Here is a 19,527-nt window from a genome sequence, read left to right on the forward strand (position 1 = left end):
ACCACCACAGAAGTTACCTTCTCCTTCATCACTGTCAGGGCAGCTGAGACAAGCCACCTTTGAGTACACACCCACCGCTTCTCCCAGTTCCCACAGGGCTGGGCACACAGCACCAAGCCTTCCAGCAGCAGCTGCAGGGCCTGGCTGCCCGCTGCGGCTTCTCCAGAGGGGTGTACGTGTGGTCCAGCTGTCACCTAATGCCTCGGCAAAGCCCCCAGAGCACCAGTGCCTGGCTCCTCCCGTGAGACTGAAGGTTTTGTTCCCCAGGGTGGTTGTGCGAGTCAGAGTGCAGAGCAAAGCTCACCAGCAAGGGGAGGATAGATGAGAGCACAGCTCTTAGCAGCTACCACAGACTAAAGGTAGTTCTCTTAGGGAAAAAAAAAAAGCAGCTAAGTAGAGCTACAAACCTGATTTTTCACTGCATGCTTTATATTTTAAAGTATCTGCTTCTATTGAGTTTTGGATTTTCTTTTTTTTAAAGCAGGGTTCAAACCTGTAGGAGCTTACTATGAAACACTATCAGACTACTTCACTGCCCCCGACTCCAAAAGCAGCAATAAAGGGCATACATGAAGTGGCAACACATCCAGCAGTGGATCTAGGGCACCCACTTTTATTTTGAGATGCAAGGCAGTTGCACAGCTGCTTGGACACACAAGAGCAAGGCAGAGCCATTGCCTCCCGTTCCTGAGGAGGACAAGAGCCTGGTCCAGGGCTGCAGCCCTGCAGCATCCCCAGGAATGGCGCACGGGCCCAAGGGCTGGGGCAGGGAGGCACCTCCGGCAGAGCAGCTACCTCACACTGGAACAGTTCGTGTCAATCGGCATCAGAGAAACTCCAGCTACACCAGCAGTGGCCTCGGTCAGCAAGAGGAAGCACAGATGTGTGTTGAACATGACAGAGCTACGTTAGTTCCAAGTACCATATAGAAACCTTCCAGCTTTTATGTTTTCAGTAAAATTCTGAATTGCAATTACAATATCAATAGTAACACTTAGCAAATCAAATTGATAAATACATACTGTGTTCCAACTCCAGGTTGTTTTTAATGGCAAACCATCTTCAAGTACAATGAATATTTCTGCTCTGGCCGCTCTTTAGATGATGTTTTCAACTGTGTCGTAATTTAACATAGAACAGCTCTTCTTAAGACCTTGACAGAATCCTTCATTATCTTAGGCAATTATAATTTGTATTTTTAGCCAAAACCCATGCACAGCAGTCTGTCTACAGAAATACCTCAACTGGTAGCCTGAAGTGTGTCTAACTTCTTGAAACACAGGGATGGGTACTAACTTTAGGTAAAAAAAGAAAATAAATCAGCTTTCTTGCTATCATTATTTATTCCCTTTCATACTTGCCCATTTAGTTCCAATAGTAAATATTTCTTACACTGGATCTTCAAAACATAAGCCATTTCATACCTCTTTAAGGTGGTCTGTAAAACTGTTCTGACAAGGTAAGTATCAACTGAGACTTTCAAGTTAATAAAATTTTACGAAGTTAAGATCTGCCAGCTGGCACTCATGTAAAATACATTTGCAACCAAAAGGTAGAGATTTTACCTCCAACTAAAGGGTTAAAAGTCTCCTTTGATTGCAGGATCCAGAACTTAATGCACTATTTCAGAACCCTGCCACCCCCATCTCCTCCTCCCCTCAACTTTCAAGTAGGGGAAGAAGTTAAAATAAGAAAGTAAGAAAAGGACCATGAAGAAATCAAGAGGCTCCAGTAACAGTAGAGAAATCCTCTGAACAGTTTCAGCTGCTCCAGTTATATAACACAGTTGGCATTTGTATTTCTAGCAGTGTGCTTTACCTTTACTTTGGGGATGTATTCAGATGAAGTCAAGCACAAGAGAGCATCGAGGTTTCTGAAGACTTACGTAGCCCTCCTGTTAGGAGTCAGAACTATGCAGAACTAGCTGAAATCAATAAACACCATTAAAAACAAGCTAAAGGTTCTGTGACAACTTGCAGAGCTGGACTAACCCGTGGTCTCGGGGGCACTACATGCACACTAACTCAAAGACAACTTCTCTTTTGTGTACCTCTTTATCTATTGCAGGTTTGGTGTTTGGTGTTAAGAATGGAATCTAAGGTCATGCTCTTAAGAAAAAACAAAAACACCACACATTGCTTTTTAGCCTTCTAGGAACTTACAACTTACACTTCCTACAGGTTTATCACACTTAAATTATTTATGGTTTAATACAAAGCTGAAATAATGGGCTAGAGAAAAGGCGGCTTCTCAAAACAATCCTTTATACATCGCTTCTGAAGCTACTTCTTCTGCCTAGCCTTTCCCCAAGTTAGCCTGAAAAACAGTAAATTCTACACAAAGGTTTATTGCAATCATACAAGGGATACATCAAGGGTCAAATACAACAAATACTATGATGCAATTTTACATTTATTAAACTACAGTTCAAAGCACAAATTTACACATTCTAAATACACTAAACATCTAATGAAGTCACACTGGTCTCCCACTGACATTTGATATATCTGGGCGAAAGACAATAACTTTACAAGACTTTTCTAACAGGAATCCTTAGTATAAAAACTGTGTACTTGTATGTAAACTGTTGAAGAACCCAAGTGATGGGTTTCCATCTCCACTAAGTCATCCATTTTGTTGCATATTTAAACGCTCAGGGGTTGAATGAACTTGATTTTAAATTTGGATGCCATCATCTAACCCTCCCACCTCCCAGTGAATTGTAGCTGTAGCTTGTTTTGCCTGGTCCCCATTAGGTATTATTATTTTTTCAAGTTTTGAAAAGAATGAATTGAATTCAAGATTGTTCCATTTCTTCCACACTGGAATGTTGACCAGACAAACTACAGACTTGCAACTGCAGGTCTAAATGAAGCGTTAATGCCTGTTTAAGCTGCAGTGGAAAAGCGGTCTTCTGGGCTCAGCTGAATGCAAGAAGGCACAAAGAAGAAGTTCTTCATCAATGTGTCTGAAGCAATTCCAGCATCTTGCATCTCATCCCTGAAGCAGAAAAGGATGAGACTTGTAGTAACATGATTTCATGTACAATTTCACATCAGAAACCAGCCCTAAACACAGCATTTGAGGTGTGCTGCCCCCAGTCTCAGCAGAAGGGACAGTCAGCTGTGCAAGCACTTGGCAGCACAGCAAGGCCATGACCCTCCAGCAGAAGAAGCACAGGGCCCTGGCTACCTCAGAGTTGGAACAGGCTACCCAAATCCCACCATCAGCACAACAGCATTACTGCCCTTCCCACCTACTGCAAATGTTGTACACAAGATCACAGTATCACAGTATGTTTGGGATTGGAAGGGACCTCAAAAGATCATCTAGTCCAATCCCCCATGCAATTACTAGTGTTAGGAAATCCCAGCAGCTGACACTGAGTAGTGAAAGGCTGTTACTCAGCAACAACTACCATTAAACTCATTGTCCACATTAGGTATTTTGCTTTCCTTTCTCAACTCTAAAGCAAAGTCGGCATTTTATCATAGCTCAGTTCAGCCTTAGCAAAGTCAGACTGAACAGTAAAAATTCAAACTAAAAAGCCAGAGTCTTGTGCTCAGTTGCATCTCCCTGTATTTGCCACCAAATCCAAATTCTATTTGGCTGCAAGTGAAGGAAGTTAAAACAATCTCACCACTACCAACAGAACTTTCTTACCAGTCACTGAAAGACATCATGTAGTAAATCAGTGGCCTCTGATAGTCGTTAAAGGTAGACTGTTCACCCAAGGTACCAGAACCCATATTATCAAAGAGCAGCCAATCTCCAACGCTCAACTCAGGAAGAAGACAGTTTTCCACAATTTGATCAAGCTCATCACAGGATGGACCCCAAAGGCTGCTTGCAAACAGAGGCTCATCTTCCTTGTATTTCTATAGGGAAATGATCCAGGTAATTCAGGCTTTAGTTTATTTAATAAGAAAATCTTCAAACACACAGAAGGATAATTTTATAAACAATATATAATTATGTACATACGCAGTGTTAGATTTATATAAAAATAAGGATAGTAAGGCCTATCTCTGAAAATATAGAAGGACTCACCTTGTGAACCTCTGGGATAGTATTCAATTTCTCAGACAATTTACTTGCAAATGAACCATAAACACCATCATTTATGTAATACGTAAATATTGGCTCATCATCATTCCCAGTTTGCTCCACTGAAAGTAAGAAAAAAAGTTGTCCACATACATTTTTTTGTCATAAGTAGTCCTTTTGCAACCTAACTTAAGCTAACTGCTTTTTCCTGACAAGGGGATTGCATATATACTGGAATGGGCGAATTATAAGCAGAGTAATCTGTAGGAGACCAGATTATAAATTCAGTTGTAACATTAAGTGTAAGGCTTAATAAAATTAATACTTTCAATAATAATCACTGTTAAGAATATAAATCAAATTTGTACTTTAGCAGAGAAGCAGCTAGATCTACGATGTGTTTTTTTATGTTCTTCTAATACACTTTCTGTAAAGCATCCAATTTAGGTTTAACCACTGGGAAGTCAAAGCTAGTAAGGAAACAAGAAGTGCCACAGAAACGTGACCAAGAAAGTGAGATACATAGATACCACCTGGTCAGAACCCAAAAGTCAGGTTACAATGCAAGCCATCAGGGAGCCTATTAACTATAGGCTGAGGCAAACCAGTGCATCCTGACTGAAACTGGGCAGTTGTCCGTACCAACTCATAACAGATAAACACACCCCTTACCTCCAGAAGGAAGAAGTTTATCACACTCAACAGTCTTCTTTGCAATGATGTTGACTGCTAGTGTAAATGCAGATGAAACATAGTAACATCCAGGCTCTGCAATCACGTTAACACCAGATTCCTTAGGAAAGTAGACATCCAGCAATGGCCTGATGACATGATTAACCTAGGAAAGTGAAGTCAGAGGTAAGACTAATGAAACTTTTCTTATATGTATATCAGATACACACACTCTGAAAGTGTGTCAACAACAGCCTTAGTAAGCACACCAAAAGCTTGCTCTGCTCTTCTGTTCTCTAAGCAGTGCCCTCACTAGTGGCCCAAAATTTACTGCAGTGTTTAATAGGTCATTCTGGTAAACACTGAAGACTGAGCACCATGAGCCCAAACACTACACAGTCCTTCCTCCCAAAGCCGTGGTACACTTAAGACTGCATAAGTGATTTCAAAGTTTGTTAGCACAAGAGATGATGAAAAATTACATACGAATCGAGAAGAACAAGGAAAGGGCCTTTTTGTGATCAGCTCTGAACACCGTTGTATTAGAAACAGAATTAATTATTTAATAGCAATGCTCAAATCTCAAGGCATATTTGAAGATCAGCAAGTATTTTGGACAAGTAACAGAAAAGTTAGAATTAAGAAAAGCCCTGAATGCTGTTACTTTCACTGTCCTGCATTTGAGGAGTTGGTCTTTAAGACAAGATTAACAGTATAAACAAGTTATTCTATTTTATATGCCACTGCATACTGAAGACCCCATCTAGGCCAAATCAAAGGCTTGCCAAAGCAAAGATAAAAGCAGGACCTTTAACCTTCAGTTCTAAAGCAAAGTACCAGAAACTTCCATACAGCAACAACATGTTTTATGATCCAAAGCATGCTAAAGCAATCCTGGCCCTAACCATGCAATAGCATAGCCAACTGGACAACAGTAAACTGCCAAAAAATCGAATTCCTACTGTTAAGGTGGTTTAGGATGATAATGTAACACATGAAATGCTTCATCTGATATGAACAGAATTAAAAAAATCATGATCACCTCCAAGAACTGATTACACTACCCATGATAAATAATATAAACCAAATTATTTAGATCTTATGAATTACAATCTAACATGGAACTTTGAATAGGTTTCAGCTACCAATGTTAGTTGCAGTTTTAAAGTTAAACACTTCAGCTTCCTAAATGAAACTCAGTTTCAACTTCCAATACATTGCATACCTCTTCCAGCTGAAGTTCTGAACCTGTGAAGCCTCCACCAATATCCAACATGTTCATCTTAAAGCCAAATTCTTCCTAAAATGCATAGGCAGAACATAAGTATATGGACAACTGTAACTGTAAAAATATTTTTGTTGCTCCTTACTGTGGTTGGTTTTAATGTACTTATACTTCTGAGCATATTTAGCAGAGTATGTCTAGTGAGGGAGTAACAGCATCATAAAAGTTGGTATAGCTCTATTAAACCTAGTAGTAATAGCATTGGAATGTCAACAGAGGTTGGTTACACAATTCTCAAGTAGGTGTCCCTCAATTCCCATCTTGTGGGACCTGGCATATTCAGACAATATTTGCTGAATGGGGTGGTACATTCTGACAAAGGAAGTTTTAGGAATTTAGAAATACGTATAATGCAAGTCTCATGTAGCACTTATGTGACAAGACTGCTACAACAAATTTGCACCAAGATCAGTAAGAACTTCAGTTCTGTTGTCCTCCACGTGCTAACAGTCACAGCTAATGCACCGACTGCAGTAATAAGAGTAAAGAGTTTTGCAGTCTTCTCTATGTAGAGTTTGAGTTTCTCATTTATAGGAAGACAGATGTTCAGAGAAGGGATTCTTGAATTTTGCAATATGAGAAGTACACATAGAACATGTAAGACTCACAAGAGTCACCCGAAGCATCCAGCAAATCCATTCCTCTTCATCCAAATTTGGATATTCCTCACACACACCACAATACGACCCCTTTATTTCCTATGATACTTTGTTATTAATCTCGCAGATCACATGCACCAAATTAGTGTATATATCAGGGCTGCCTGGGTTGCAGTGACCATGAGATGGTGGAGTTCAGCATCTTGGGTGGCAGGAACAGAATAGCAAGTAGAATTGCAACCCTGGACTTTAGCAGGGCTAACTTTGGCCTGTTCAAGCAATTGCTGGGGGAAATCCCATGGGCAAGACTGCTTGAAGGAAAAGGGGCCCAAGATAGCTGGATTGCATTCAGAGATTGCTTCTTCCACGCTCAGGATCAGAGCATCCCCACACGAAGGAAGTCAAGGAAGGGAGCCAGGAGGCCTGCGTGGTTGAATAGGGATCTGTTGGGTATGCTCAAGCAGAAGAGGAGAGTTTACAGGTCATGGAAGCAGGGGCTGGCCACTTGGGAAGAATATAAGGCTGCTGTTAGAGGATGTAGGAAGGCAGCTAGGATAGCCAAGGCCTCCTTAGAATTACAGCTGGCGAGAGGGGTCAAGGACAGCAAAAAGAACTTTTACAAATACACAGCTGATAAAACTAATACCAGAGGCAATGTAGGCCCACTGATGAACGGGGTGGGTGCCCTGGTGGCAGAAGATACAGAGAAGGCAGAATTACTGAATGCCTTCTTTGTCTCAGTCTACTCTGCCGGAGGCTGTCCTGGGGAGCCCTGTACCCCTGAGACCCCGGATGAAGCCAGGTCAATGGAGGAGTTTGCTTTAGTCGATGAGGACTGGGTTAGGGAGCAATTAAATAGTCTGGACATCCATAAATCCATGGGTCCAGATGGGATGCATCCGCGGGTGCTGAGGGAGCTGGCTGAAGTCATTGCTGGACCGCTCTCCATCATCTTTGCCAAGTCTTGGGAAACGGGGGAGGTGCCCGAGGATTGGAGGAAAGCAAATGTCACTCCAGTCTTCAAAAAGGGCAAGAAGGAGGACCCGGGTAATTATAGACCGGTCAGCCTCACCTCTGTCCCTGGGAAAGTAATGGAACAGCTTATCCTTGGTGCCATCTCAAGGCATATCAAGGATAAGAGGGTTATTAGGGGCAGTCAGCATGGCTTTACCAAGGGTAAGTCATGCTTGACCAACCTCATAGCCTTTTATGAGACTGTAACAAGGTGGATGGATGATGGCAGAGCGGTGGATGTGGTCTACCTTGACTTCAGTAAAGCATTTGACACAGTCTCCCACAGCATCCTCACAGCTAAATTGAGGAGGTGTGGTCTAGACAATAGAGTAGTGAGGTAGGTTGCAAACTGGCTTAAGGAGAGAAGCCAGAGAGTTGTAGTCAATGGTGCAGAGTCTAGTTGGAGGCCAGTATCTAGTGGAGTGCCTCAGGGGTCAGTACTGGGGCCAGTATTATTCAATACATTAATTAACGATTTGGACAAGAGAATAGAGTGCACTGTCAGCAAGTTTGCTGATGACACTAAGCTGGGAGGAGCGGCTGACACGCCAGAAGGCTGTGCTGCCATCCAAAGACCTGGACAGGCTGGAGAGTTGGGCGGGGAATAACCTGATGAAATTTAACAAGGGCAAGTGGAGAGTCCTGCATCTGGGCAGGAACAACCCCAGGTTCCAGTATAGGTTGGGAAATTACATATTAGAGAGCAGTGTAGGGGAAAGGGACCTGGGGGTCCTGGTGGACAACAGGATGACCATGAGCCAGCACTGTGCCCTTGTGGCCAGGAAGGCCAATGGCATCCTGGGGTGTATTAGAAGGGGGGTGGCTAGTAGATCGAGAGAGGTCCTCCTTCCCCTCTACTCTGCCCTGGTGAGACCACATCTGGAATATTGTGTCCGATTCCGGGCACCTCAGTTCCAGAAGGACAGGGAACTGCTGGAGAGGGTCCAGCGTAGGGCAACGAAGATGATTAAGGGAGTGGAGCATCTGCCTTATGAAGAAAGGCTGAGGGAGCTGGGTCTCTTTAGTTTGGAGCAGAGGAGACTAAGGGGGGACCTCATTAATGTTTATAAATATATAAAGGGTGAGTGCCATGAGGATGAAGCCAGGCTCTTCTCGGTGGCCAACAATGATAGGACAAGGGGTAATGGGATCAAGCTGGAACACAAGAGGTTCCACTTAAATTTGAGAAGAAACTTCTCCTCAGTGAGGGTGACAGAGCACTGGAACAGGCTGCCCAGGGAGGTTGTGGAGTCTCCTTCTCTGGAGACATTCAAAACCCGCCTGGACATGTTCCTGTGCAACCTCACCTAGGCGTTCCTGCTCCAGCAGGGGGATTGGACTAGATGGTCTTTTGAGGTCCCTTCCAATCCCAAACACACTGTGATACTGTAATACAAGTTAATGTCAACTGTGTAGTTGCAGAACTGAGCTCTGAATTTCTAGAAGCCTCTACCAAAAGTGGGAAACTGATTTTTTTATTTGAAAATGGCACACAAGGCTACAGCCTGTCAGTGGGACAGTATTCATTAACCTTTGTCCACAATTGAGATTCTGAAGTTTATTTTACCTCTACCACATGTCTCACAATGGAGAATTCAGTCCCTTACTAAAAGTTTCATTTCCTGCATTGATATATAATATTTTAGAAATAATGTAGTTGGCTTATTAGTATGATTAGAATAGAATGGACCGTCTAACACAGCAATTGCATGTGTGTATATATTTACTTACAGCCATGTCAAACACACACCGAGCATCAGATATAGCATGAATATACGTTTGCAGTTCCTTGCAAGAGCCTGAAACATCAAATCTGAAAGAAATAAAACTGCAGTTAATGCACTGAACCACGCAACTTTCAGATCAAGCAAACTGTTTAACCATATAAAACAGCAATGGAAGCAATTCATTCCCCAAGTGGCTCAAGACAAGCAAGATAATACAGCAACTGTGCAAAGAATAAGTGCAGAAAATAATCGCCTTCTATTCCACTGAATTTGTACTTGTGGCCTGTCTTGCTCTTAACAAGAATGTTGTACAATATTGTCATATTTAAGAGACAACAGATTTACTGAACCTTTCAGTCTTCTCTGTTAAAGTGGTTAAAATTTGTTCTTCAGTGGGCGCCAATGCTAACATAATACCTGTATTCAGTCTCCTCTCCCTTACCCCACTTTGCATTTTGTCTTGATATGATCAAAGAGTAACACAGGACCTAACTCTTTGAAAATCTAACCCCATGTTTATCTTGTTCAAAACCCATCCAAGCTATTCCATGCTACACCAGCACTTAATCTGTTATGCTCTTTATTGCTGGAAAGATACAAATGAAGTTACCACAGAAGTTCAAGAAAACAGCTAGAAAATAGGAGAGGCTTCTGAACTTCACTTTTATGCTGACAGAAGGATTTCTGATAGCCTATTTCAAATTGCTTTGATGTCTGTAAATAGCCACTCTGCTTCATACTAATTTTTGCTTGCAAGGAAAAACTCATGATCCAAAAGCTGTTGGTGGTTTTTGTGTTTGTTTTTTAACCCTGTAAAATAGTGCCAAAAGGGGGGGAAATTATTTTGCATTCTACCTCTTGAGTACATCCTACAAACATCTGCTCAGCCAGCAGAGAACAATAAAGTTACTCACTTCACACCAACTATTTGGACTCCCAACTCCTTAGCACATTCCATGAGGTGCCTACAGTTCTTCAGGGTGGTGCCCAACTTCATATTCACCTCCTCATCAGCAGTAATGTCTTCTGTGGCAATGTGCAGTAAGAGCCTAAGAGAAGGGGAAGATGATGGGGCAGTTGGTTTACATCATCAGCACATGTGAAGCCTGAAGACTGTCAGAAGTGTGTTGATTATGTTGTCAATACTCCAGCTCCATCGGTGGATGAGTCAAGTGAACCTAATAAAAACAATCCTGTACAGAGAAAAAACTAGCCATTAGGGGCTAAAACATGGAGCCAACAAGGACAAGGGATTTCGAAATGCAGCAACTAAGACTCTTGTAGCAGCAAGAGTCTGTTGAGTGCTGTAATAAAAGAGAATGTTACCTTCTAATAAAGTACACTGCCTCATAAAACCATTAAGACTGTAATATGCTTTTCCCATCTCTGTCCTCCTTCCCAGTCAAGAGGAGAGCATGGAGATACTGCTTCAGTCAGTCATGTGCCAGATTTGGTTGAACTCAGCACCTGGAGAACCCCAGGCTGACTCACTGAAAGCACACCAGGGCTGTGCCTCCACCTCCCCTCCCAGCTGAGCCTGCAGGCTGGAGAACAGGATGGGGGTGTCAGTCCCTTCCCTGCCCCTTCTTCCAGGACACTTGTGGAGCAGGGAGGCAATGAGCACCTTCTCTTACAGTCTCACATTAAAGTGACACTTGAATAGCAAAAGCAAAACCTCTAGAGGTATATCACCAAAACTCACAAATTCAAACTGCTATCCACTAAAAAAAGTCACTGGCTTCCTCTTCCCCCCACCCCAACAATACAGATGAATTAATTAGTGGTGTGGTAAACTACACAGAAGTTGTGTCATAACATACATGCAGTCTGCACACAGTACATTACAGTAAACCGAGATGAAGAGCATCAACAAGTGGCAGAAGCTCTGCACCCAAAGTGAAATATTTTCAAGACGTGCAACAAGCAAAACACTACAACATACATGTTGGCCTAACTCCTAAAAGGCCCTTTCAAATGCCTCATGATGTGTTTAAAATGCATTTTAAGAGAAAAAAAACCATGCTAAGTTCTCACACAGTTTGCCCAACAATCCTTGTTAATTTTAATTTATATGACTTCATCTTGAGAAACTGTGACCAGCCTCTCATTTCCTGCTTCTCCACTAGCACAGACAATTCTGTTCAAGGAACCAAACAATATTTTTGGAAGCATCTGGAAAAAGTACTAGATAAAAAATGGTCAGAAGTTAAAACTCCTCAAAATGGAAAAAAATTTCAATCCCATAATACTATGGTTTGTAACCTCACATTAAGATTAGGCAAAACCATTTCTTACAGACATCCAAAGGTAAAATTTTACTGGCAAATGGTTATGGCAGCATTTGAAGTAAGGCAAGACATTTTTCTACTGCAAACCACTGGAAAACTGCAAATCTGATTTCTAGAAATCCAGTAGGATTCTTCTTGAGTTTCAACCAGTTAGAGCAGGGATGATGTGTGTGGATTTGTTTTGGTTTTTTTAAGGATGCCTCCTCTTACGGCACCAACAACCTTAGCAGTTAAACTTTGCCTGGAAAAATCCAAAGGTACAAAAGTATATAGAAACAAAAGACTAGGCACTCCTGACATTTATTCTCTTTCTTTGAAAAACAAAAACAGGGGGGCAATCATTCGAGTTACTAAGATTTCCAAAGGCAGAAACATCAATTATAGAAAGAGACCTACCCTTAAGCATGTTCAGCACAGAAAGTTAGAAGAATTTTCGGAAAATGAGACTACAGCTTTCTAAGCAGGATTTCCTCAGCCAAAGCATTATTCACTTCATCTACAAAAAGACAACCTTGCTACAACAACTACACACAGGAAGAAACCTGTCAGCCTCACCTCTGTGCCTGGGAAGACCGTGGAACAGATCCTCCTAGAACCTATGCTAAGGCACATAGATATCAGGGAGCCAGCATGGCAAGTCCTGCCTGACTAAGCTCACGGCCTTCTATGGTAGAGTGACTACATCAGTGGACAAGAGATAAGCTATGGATATTGTCTTTCTGGACTGCTGTAAAGCCTTTGACATGGTCCCCCACAACATCCTTCTCTCTAAATTGGCAAGATATGGATTTGATGGATGGACTGTTCAGTGGATGAGAACTGGCTGCATGGTCACACCCAGAAAGTGGTGCTCAATGCTAGGATGGACACCAGTGACAAGTGGTGTCCTGCTGGGCTCTGTGTTAACTACCTGAAGGGAAGTTATAGCCAGGTGGGGATTGGTCTCTTCTCCCAGGCAGTTAGCAACAAGACAAGGGGGCATGGGCTTAAACTCTACTAGGGGAAATTTAGGCTGGATATTAGAAAGAAATTCTTTACAGAGAGAGTGGTCAGGCATTGGAATGGCCTGCCCAGGGAGGTGGTGGACTCGCCGTCCCTGGAGGTTTTTAAACTGAGATTGGACATGGCACTTAGTGTCATGATCTAGTAAACGGACTAGAGTTGGACCAAGGGTTGGACTCGATGATCTCTGAGGTCTTTTCCAACCCAGTCGATTCTGTGATTCTGTGTTAGGACTAGTACTATTTCATATCTTAATCAATGACACAGATAGTGGCATTGAGTGCACCCTCAGCAAGCTTGCAGATGACACCAAGCTGAGTGGTGCAGCTGACACACCTGAGGGATGGGATCCCATCCAGAGGGACCTGGACAAGCTCAAGAAGTGGGCTCATGTTAAACTCATGAGGTTCAACAAGGCCAAGTGCAAGGTCCCACACCTGGGTCAGGGCAACACCCAGTATCAATACACACTGGGGGAGGAAGGGGTTAAGAGCAGCCCTGATGAGAAGGACTTGGGGGCACTGGTGGATGAAAGATCAGACATGGGCCAGCAACGTGTGCTTGCAGCCCAGACAGCCAATTGTATCCTGGGCTGCATCAAAAGGAACGCAGCCAGCAGGTCAAGGGAGGTGATTCTGCCCCTCTGCTCTGCTCTGATGGGACCTCACCTGGAGTCCTGCATCCAGCTCTGGAGCCCTCAGTACAGGAAAGACATGGACCTGTTGGAGAGGGGCCAGAAGAGGCCACAAAAATTTGCATCCTTACTTCTCTTGCTGTGGATGTTACCATAGACAACATCTTCTAAAAGAAGCTGTGAGGACTCAAGGAAATAAATGAATGTAAAAACTAACACACTAAAAGCACCAGAGATAACACTGGTAAAACCACTAATGATTTAAGAGAAAGCTACAACTATGACCACAGTTTTGGGAGAAGACCTAACAGTTTAACAAGGACAGTCTAGAACCCAGGGCTTTGTAAAGGATGTCAGCAATTCAGTTTCTTGGTGTGCTCTGATGACATTGGGGGAAGCTGTATACCTCATTCATCACTGGAAAGCACTGCAACGTTCACTTGGGCCCCAACTCCAAATTTCTTAAAGGCATGGCCCACTGCCTAAGTAAACATGTGAGGGATGTGATGCTTAATGAGGTGAGCACCCATCAGTCCAACAGATACCACAGTACACTGGCAACAATATAATTGTTGTATTTAACAGCTCTGATCACTTCTCCACAGAAAGCATCTGCATTTGGGCCAATACTGAAGTGACTACAAATAGAACTGGAGCCAAATTTCTCACTGTTTTAATAGCTGAGAACTACATGCAGTCATTTAACTGCAGAGTATGCCCAAACCCTAGATAGGGCTCAATGCACCTACTCATTTATTTGCTGGTAGTTCCAGCCCTGACTTCAGCTGAAGCTACTAATGTCAAAACAAAACGCTCTGAAAGAAAACACTGAAGCCACAACAGAGCAGGAGGAAGATGTACTTGCAGCAGATGATGAGGTGACAGACTTCTGAAGTTTAATCACTGAAAATTTTACATGAAGATTGCCCTATGAAATCAAAATACGAGATTTCTCCCAAAACAAGGGCTGAGGAAGCTAAGACCCAGTAGGGAAAAAAGTTGCAAAAAAGCTACCTTCAAAAGAGACAAAAAGAGAAAAACAGATACAAGTGAATTATGTAAGAGAAGCTATGTACTTGCTTGCAACTCAAGCAACCAAGAACACAGGCAGAATTAAAATTTTCGCCACATAAAAAGCAAAACTAGAATTTTGACACTTACTTAGCATTTGGATGGTTACGTGCAATTTTCTTCAGCTCAGTATCATTGTCACAAGTCATGATGTTTATCCCAGCTTTCGCTGCATACTTTATCTGAGAAGCTTGCTTGCAAGGATTTGTATATATAATGTTTTCAGGAGAAATGCCCAGGTCTTGTACCAATGCCATTTCAGACTGAAAAACACAAACATACCAACATTTGACACATCTAGTGCACTGTCTTAACTGAATTTTTATTACATGTGCTCTAGTTCTGTACTAAAGAGTCAAATACATGAAAGAGAAAACTATCCACTGCTTCTAGGGTAGAAATACAAGTTTTCAACAGCCAGTTACATGAGTTCACAATTTAAATAATATTATTTATAACTATGGCACTTAACACCGAAAAGCCGATTTAAAACTAGCAGACACATAGAAGAAAATAAGGCACATAGATACACAGAAAATGAAAACTTACTTTACTGAAACATGCAAATCCAACACCAAGGGTTCCCAAAATTTCAAGCACACCTGGAGTAGAATTGCATCTTACAGGATAAAATGGCTTTATTGGTGCCATCACATTCTGCCATTGTATATTCTTCTTCACAAGCTTTCCAAGATCACCAACATAAAATGCTCTTTTTCCAGTCTAAAAAATGAGGAAAGAAGGGAAAATAAAATGTCTGAAATTGCAGGTTTGCTGTCAAAACCACCCATGAAACAAAGTCTTAAAGACTTATGTACATTTTTTTCTTCTGTTATTAACTTTTAGGTTTGACCTTCAAACAATCCTCTTGTTTTTACTGTTACCTAACAATCTGAACTACTTTTAAAAAGTCAAAGGGAATACCTACCACTTCATAGATATGAGTGCTATTTAAAAAATATTCTGAGATTCCTGAACAAAATACACTACTCAAACGCCAAATGCGGACTTTATCTAAAAATACAGAATAGGTTACAAATCTCTTCCAACTTTTTATTTTCAGAAGTCTGCAACTTTTTGGAGGAAGAAAATCCACTGGGACAAAAGCTTCCAGTCTCAAGACGGTTTATAGCTTATTATACCAGGAATAAAATCTAAAGTACTGCCATTATTTTAACATCTATCTAAACTCATTTCACTGGAAATTTGCTAGTGTTTTAATTCCGGAAGTCAAGTTTGAGACTGTTCTCCACATCTTGTGGAGCACAAAGTTCAAACAGTTATAAGTGTGTTAAGGTTGCAGAGTCAAGTACATAATCTATGAAAATGCACAGAGAGTTTTCTGGAAACTGTTACTGTCCCCCTATTGCATCTGTTACCATAGCCTTTCTCAATATCAAGTCATGATGTGGATGTAGCGGATCAAAATCCAAAGAGATCATTCTGGATTTGTTTATAATGAGCATCCAGTAAGATATCTGTAAGTGAGTTGCCTACTTTATATCAATTAGAGACCATCACAAATATATGATCAATCTGAATTAAGACTATACATCAAACGTTTATTTTAACACTTGACTTTCGCAGACATGAATATGTTGTGGCTTATTGTATACAATGTCTTTATTTCTGTTTAAAAAAACACAAATAGAAATTCCATCGGGTGGAAGCATACTGACCCCCTGTACGGGTCACCAGCAGGAATGGGATCTGGAGCTTTAGATCCATGGCACAGGCCTCTACCCCTTGAGCTAAAGGAGTAAATGAAAGCAGCAGGAGGCAGCTATCCTCTGTGAGCCAGTCAGTGGTTGGAGACATGACATGTTGCCAGTAGTTTACCTATTTATTTGCTAGACAGAAAAAGAATATTAGGAATCAGGATTTGGGAATCCTATGCCTGACTTCAGAAGGCCATGGGAGTTAACTATTTGCTGTACTATAGTTAAGCACTTCCATTTGAACATGAGTTCTGATAACTCAAGGGAAAAGCGAACAACTCACAGGTATGGCATATTAAGGATACAGGATTTGCTTGATGAAACTTTTTTTAAAGCTCTTTCTTTCTACAAGCTTGTCTATAAAAAAGGCTACAGCATCTTTCTGCCTCCTAAGAAGTCACTGAAGCCTTACTCAATACAACTATTATTGCATACACAGAATTATTTAAGTTTCTTTCCAGTAGATTGCTCAACCTTAATAGATTTTTAGACCAGTTTATTTTCTTGAAAGAAAAAAGGTAGCACTTCACAACATGCTTGTACCCGTATTTCCAACAGAGAGAAGGGTAACGAGAAGATGTATAACCATACAACTGTGACTGACCACAGAAATTTTCAACATGGCTTAAACTGGCTCAGCGTACACATTTGTCTAAACAGTCAGGGAGGTAACAATTGTTGCCCAATTTTCCCCAAGATAACTCAGCCCAAGGCATAAAACCAGCAAAGAAACAGAATTAGAACGGGAAGCTACTTTACAAGTTGAGTTTTAGCCAACTGTTCCTCTGTTGCTGTCAGCTCATCACTGGTAAATACCTTGACCTAGTTTGGAGACTTAAGAAAACTAAACCAGAAGACTTGGGGAAAAAAACTCACAAAACTTACATGGGTATGTTCATAAATACAGTTGTCAATAACATCTGCAAGAGTTGCTCCTTCATCCAACAGGCCAATGGAGTAATTTGCATCCTCAAGAAATCCTTTCATCTCAGCCGTATTCCACAAAGCCGACAGTCATAAACCAAGAAACACAAGGGATGGGCTTCCAAGCCTTATATCCGGGTCCTTAAATTATGCAACAAACTGTACAAAAACAAATCAATGAGAAAAGAGGCACAAAGCATACTACACCACTATTTAAACATTGGAAAGAGCTTTCTACATCTGATGTACTACAAACAGTAACAGACAAAGTCTCTACAAAAGTTAAATATATTTTCACTCTGTCCACTCTCCATTTGCCAGGGATAAGCATAGTACAATTCTACTGAAGCCAATAATAAAAAAGAAGCTGTGTAAGACGAGTGAGAAACCACACATGCAAGGCTGCCCTTGTGAAGCATCCCAGGCTGTGTGCACACTGATCCGTGTTGAGCTTATGCAAACTATGAAAATACTGCAAGTGTAGCATACTTGTACAAACACCTGAGCTACGCTTAAGTACAGCATCTTAAGTGACATTAGTATTCAACTGGAAGGCTGCCTGTAATACAATATTCCTGAATTTGTTAAAGAAAACAGTTTACTGATTCAATTTTAAAATTCTTATGTTATTTCAGATTTCTGCTATCATGCTGAGGCTTTTTTTATATGGTAATACATATCCACTGCCTTCACACATTGTATTTACTAGACATTTATTTTGTTGTTCTGCTCAAAGTTACCCGCAACACTTAATCTTCACTTCAGTAGAAGTTAACAGAAAGAAGCCACTACCTTGAAGTAGTTTTAAAAATTGCAACTAACCTCAGTAAGTACAACTGGTATTAAAAGAAAGTAACAGTTCTAGCCCAGGTTTATTTGCATCTTGTTTATGGTCAAACTTTTACTGCAAGTTACGTATTGTTTATAAGCAATGTTTTCCAAAAGACAACCTGAATCAACAAGGTCCCAATACAGAAAATGTTAATATGGATTAAATAGTCAGGCTCAAGTGCAAATTGGTAGACAGCAGAGAACTACCAACAGCTGATTATATACCTTCATCCACCTTGCTTGACGAATACAACAGACTGCAGTTTACATTGCACTGGAGTCATAGCTCTTGTTTAAAAGCAATTCATTACTTACAACTTCGTAGCAACTGACCAGACTTTTTTTTGTTTCAACTGTCATTTTTCTGACTTACATAAGACTGATCAAAACCAGCCCGCTAACTAGACTTTCTTTAAACAAGCACCCATGACTTATTAATATCTCAAGTTACATAGTCTTTATACAAAATGATGGATTTTTTTCTAGAGCCACCTGTTATTTGGCCTTAACATTTTTCTAATTAAAAGTTTTGATAGAAACCAGAAACATTACAGCTGAACATAAATTGCTTCACTAAGACTTTCAAAGCTAAGAAGATAATTTTGACCTCAAATGGTCGCATCTGCTCTGTCCCATCTTTTTTCTACTACATCCCTATTGGCAAGGTAAGCTTAGTTAACAGTTAGTTACATGAGGAAAGTGACTTTTGCTCAAGCTAATACTAAGACAATTAAGCAGCAGTTATTTGCTCCTGCTTGTCGATACATCCAATGACAGGGTAAAGAGCTAGAGTGTTTTGTATGCTTTCTGCATAACTCAAGTATGCCACCTATGTTTGTAAGAGAAGCATTTACTATCAGGTGAATTTAACTCAGTGGCTGCAAGAAATGTTCAGTTAAATGCTGAATGATAAAGACAAGTATGCTAGGTAAGAACATACTTGTCTCACACATACAATGAGTCATATGCTTATTTAAGGGAATCTCAAAGACCTGAAACAGTCATACAAGAGCAGGATAAATCCTTACATCAATGTGATAATTAGTAAATTACAACTATAAAAACAATGACTAGGTGGTAGGCACTATAATAACCAGGAAAAACATCTTTAGGCAGTTACATCTCAGTTCAAGTTTGTAAGTGACAGCTAAAATTCCTTAAACAACACGAAACAAAGAGTAACTTGTGAATTAAGTTTGTCTCAGAATCAGTGAAACAAACATGAACACCACAGTCACGTCTATGTAGCCACTGTCACCCTCTGAACAGGAACTTCATCAGTATCCTTGATTTGCTAGCTGATTAGCAAAGTCCTCAACACCTTCACCTCCATAAAACAGCCAGGATTTTCAAGATCAGAGCGCCAAAAAGGGGTTTTGTGGGGTGTGAGGGGGGGTTTCTGGTGTGTTTGTTTAGTGTCCCCCCCAAAAGAAAAGCTAGCATCAGCACTTGGCTGAAAATTTGATGTAGTTCTGGAGTATCTGAAAAGTGAAGATTAAAACAAGAAAAAAGCTAATAGCAGGGTTGAATTCTTTTAGCATAATTTCTTTATAATATGACTTAAACAGCCTAATTTTTAACTAAGTTTTAAAGTACTCTACACATCCTTGGGAACTCGATGGTTGTGCACTAAACACATTAAACTTTTATCCTACAATAACAGCTCTTCTGTTGCCTTCTTGCAAGAAAAATAATACCCAAGGAGAGGATTAAGT

General features: G+C 41.0%; 1 protein-coding gene and 1 long non-coding RNA gene across 6 annotated transcripts in view; one reads left to right on the forward strand and one right to left on the reverse strand.

Moving 5' to 3' along the window:
- Positions 1-275: 275 nt before the first annotated feature.
- LOC135578680 (uncharacterized) lies at positions 276-1,642 on the forward strand. The gene is made up of 2 exons (XR_010470708.1): positions 276-1,463; positions 1,504-1,642. It is a non-coding gene; the product is annotated as an uncharacterized LOC135578680 (long non-coding RNA).
- A 685-nt stretch (positions 1,643-2,327) lies between these two features.
- Positions 2,328-19,527, reverse strand: part of AZIN1 (antizyme inhibitor 1) — a 28,519-nt gene continuing 11,319 nt past the window's right edge. For 3 of the 5 annotated variants that reach the window (XM_065050203.1, XM_065050204.1, NM_001291660.1), the window contains 10 exon segments: positions 16,943-17,140; positions 14,889-15,062; positions 14,430-14,602; positions 10,259-10,393; positions 9,349-9,430; positions 5,945-6,019; positions 4,720-4,885; positions 4,051-4,169; positions 3,664-3,878; positions 2,328-3,000 (listed from right to left, as the gene is read on the reverse strand). In XM_065050203.1, coding sequence (XP_064906275.1) covers positions 2,889-3,000; positions 3,664-3,878; positions 4,051-4,169; positions 4,720-4,885; positions 5,945-6,019; positions 9,349-9,430; positions 10,259-10,393; positions 14,430-14,602; positions 14,889-15,062; positions 16,943-17,044 — 1,353 coding nt within the window. In that variant the 5' untranslated portion in view covers positions 17,045-17,140 and the 3' untranslated portion in view covers positions 2,328-2,888. 5 annotated transcript variants of the gene reach the window in all.

Source organism: Columba livia, chromosome 2 (genome assembly GCF_036013475.1).
Source record: "Columba livia isolate bColLiv1 breed racing homer chromosome 2, bColLiv1.pat.W.v2, whole genome shotgun sequence".
NCBI lineage: Eukaryota > Metazoa > Chordata > Aves > Columbiformes > Columbidae > Columba > Columba livia.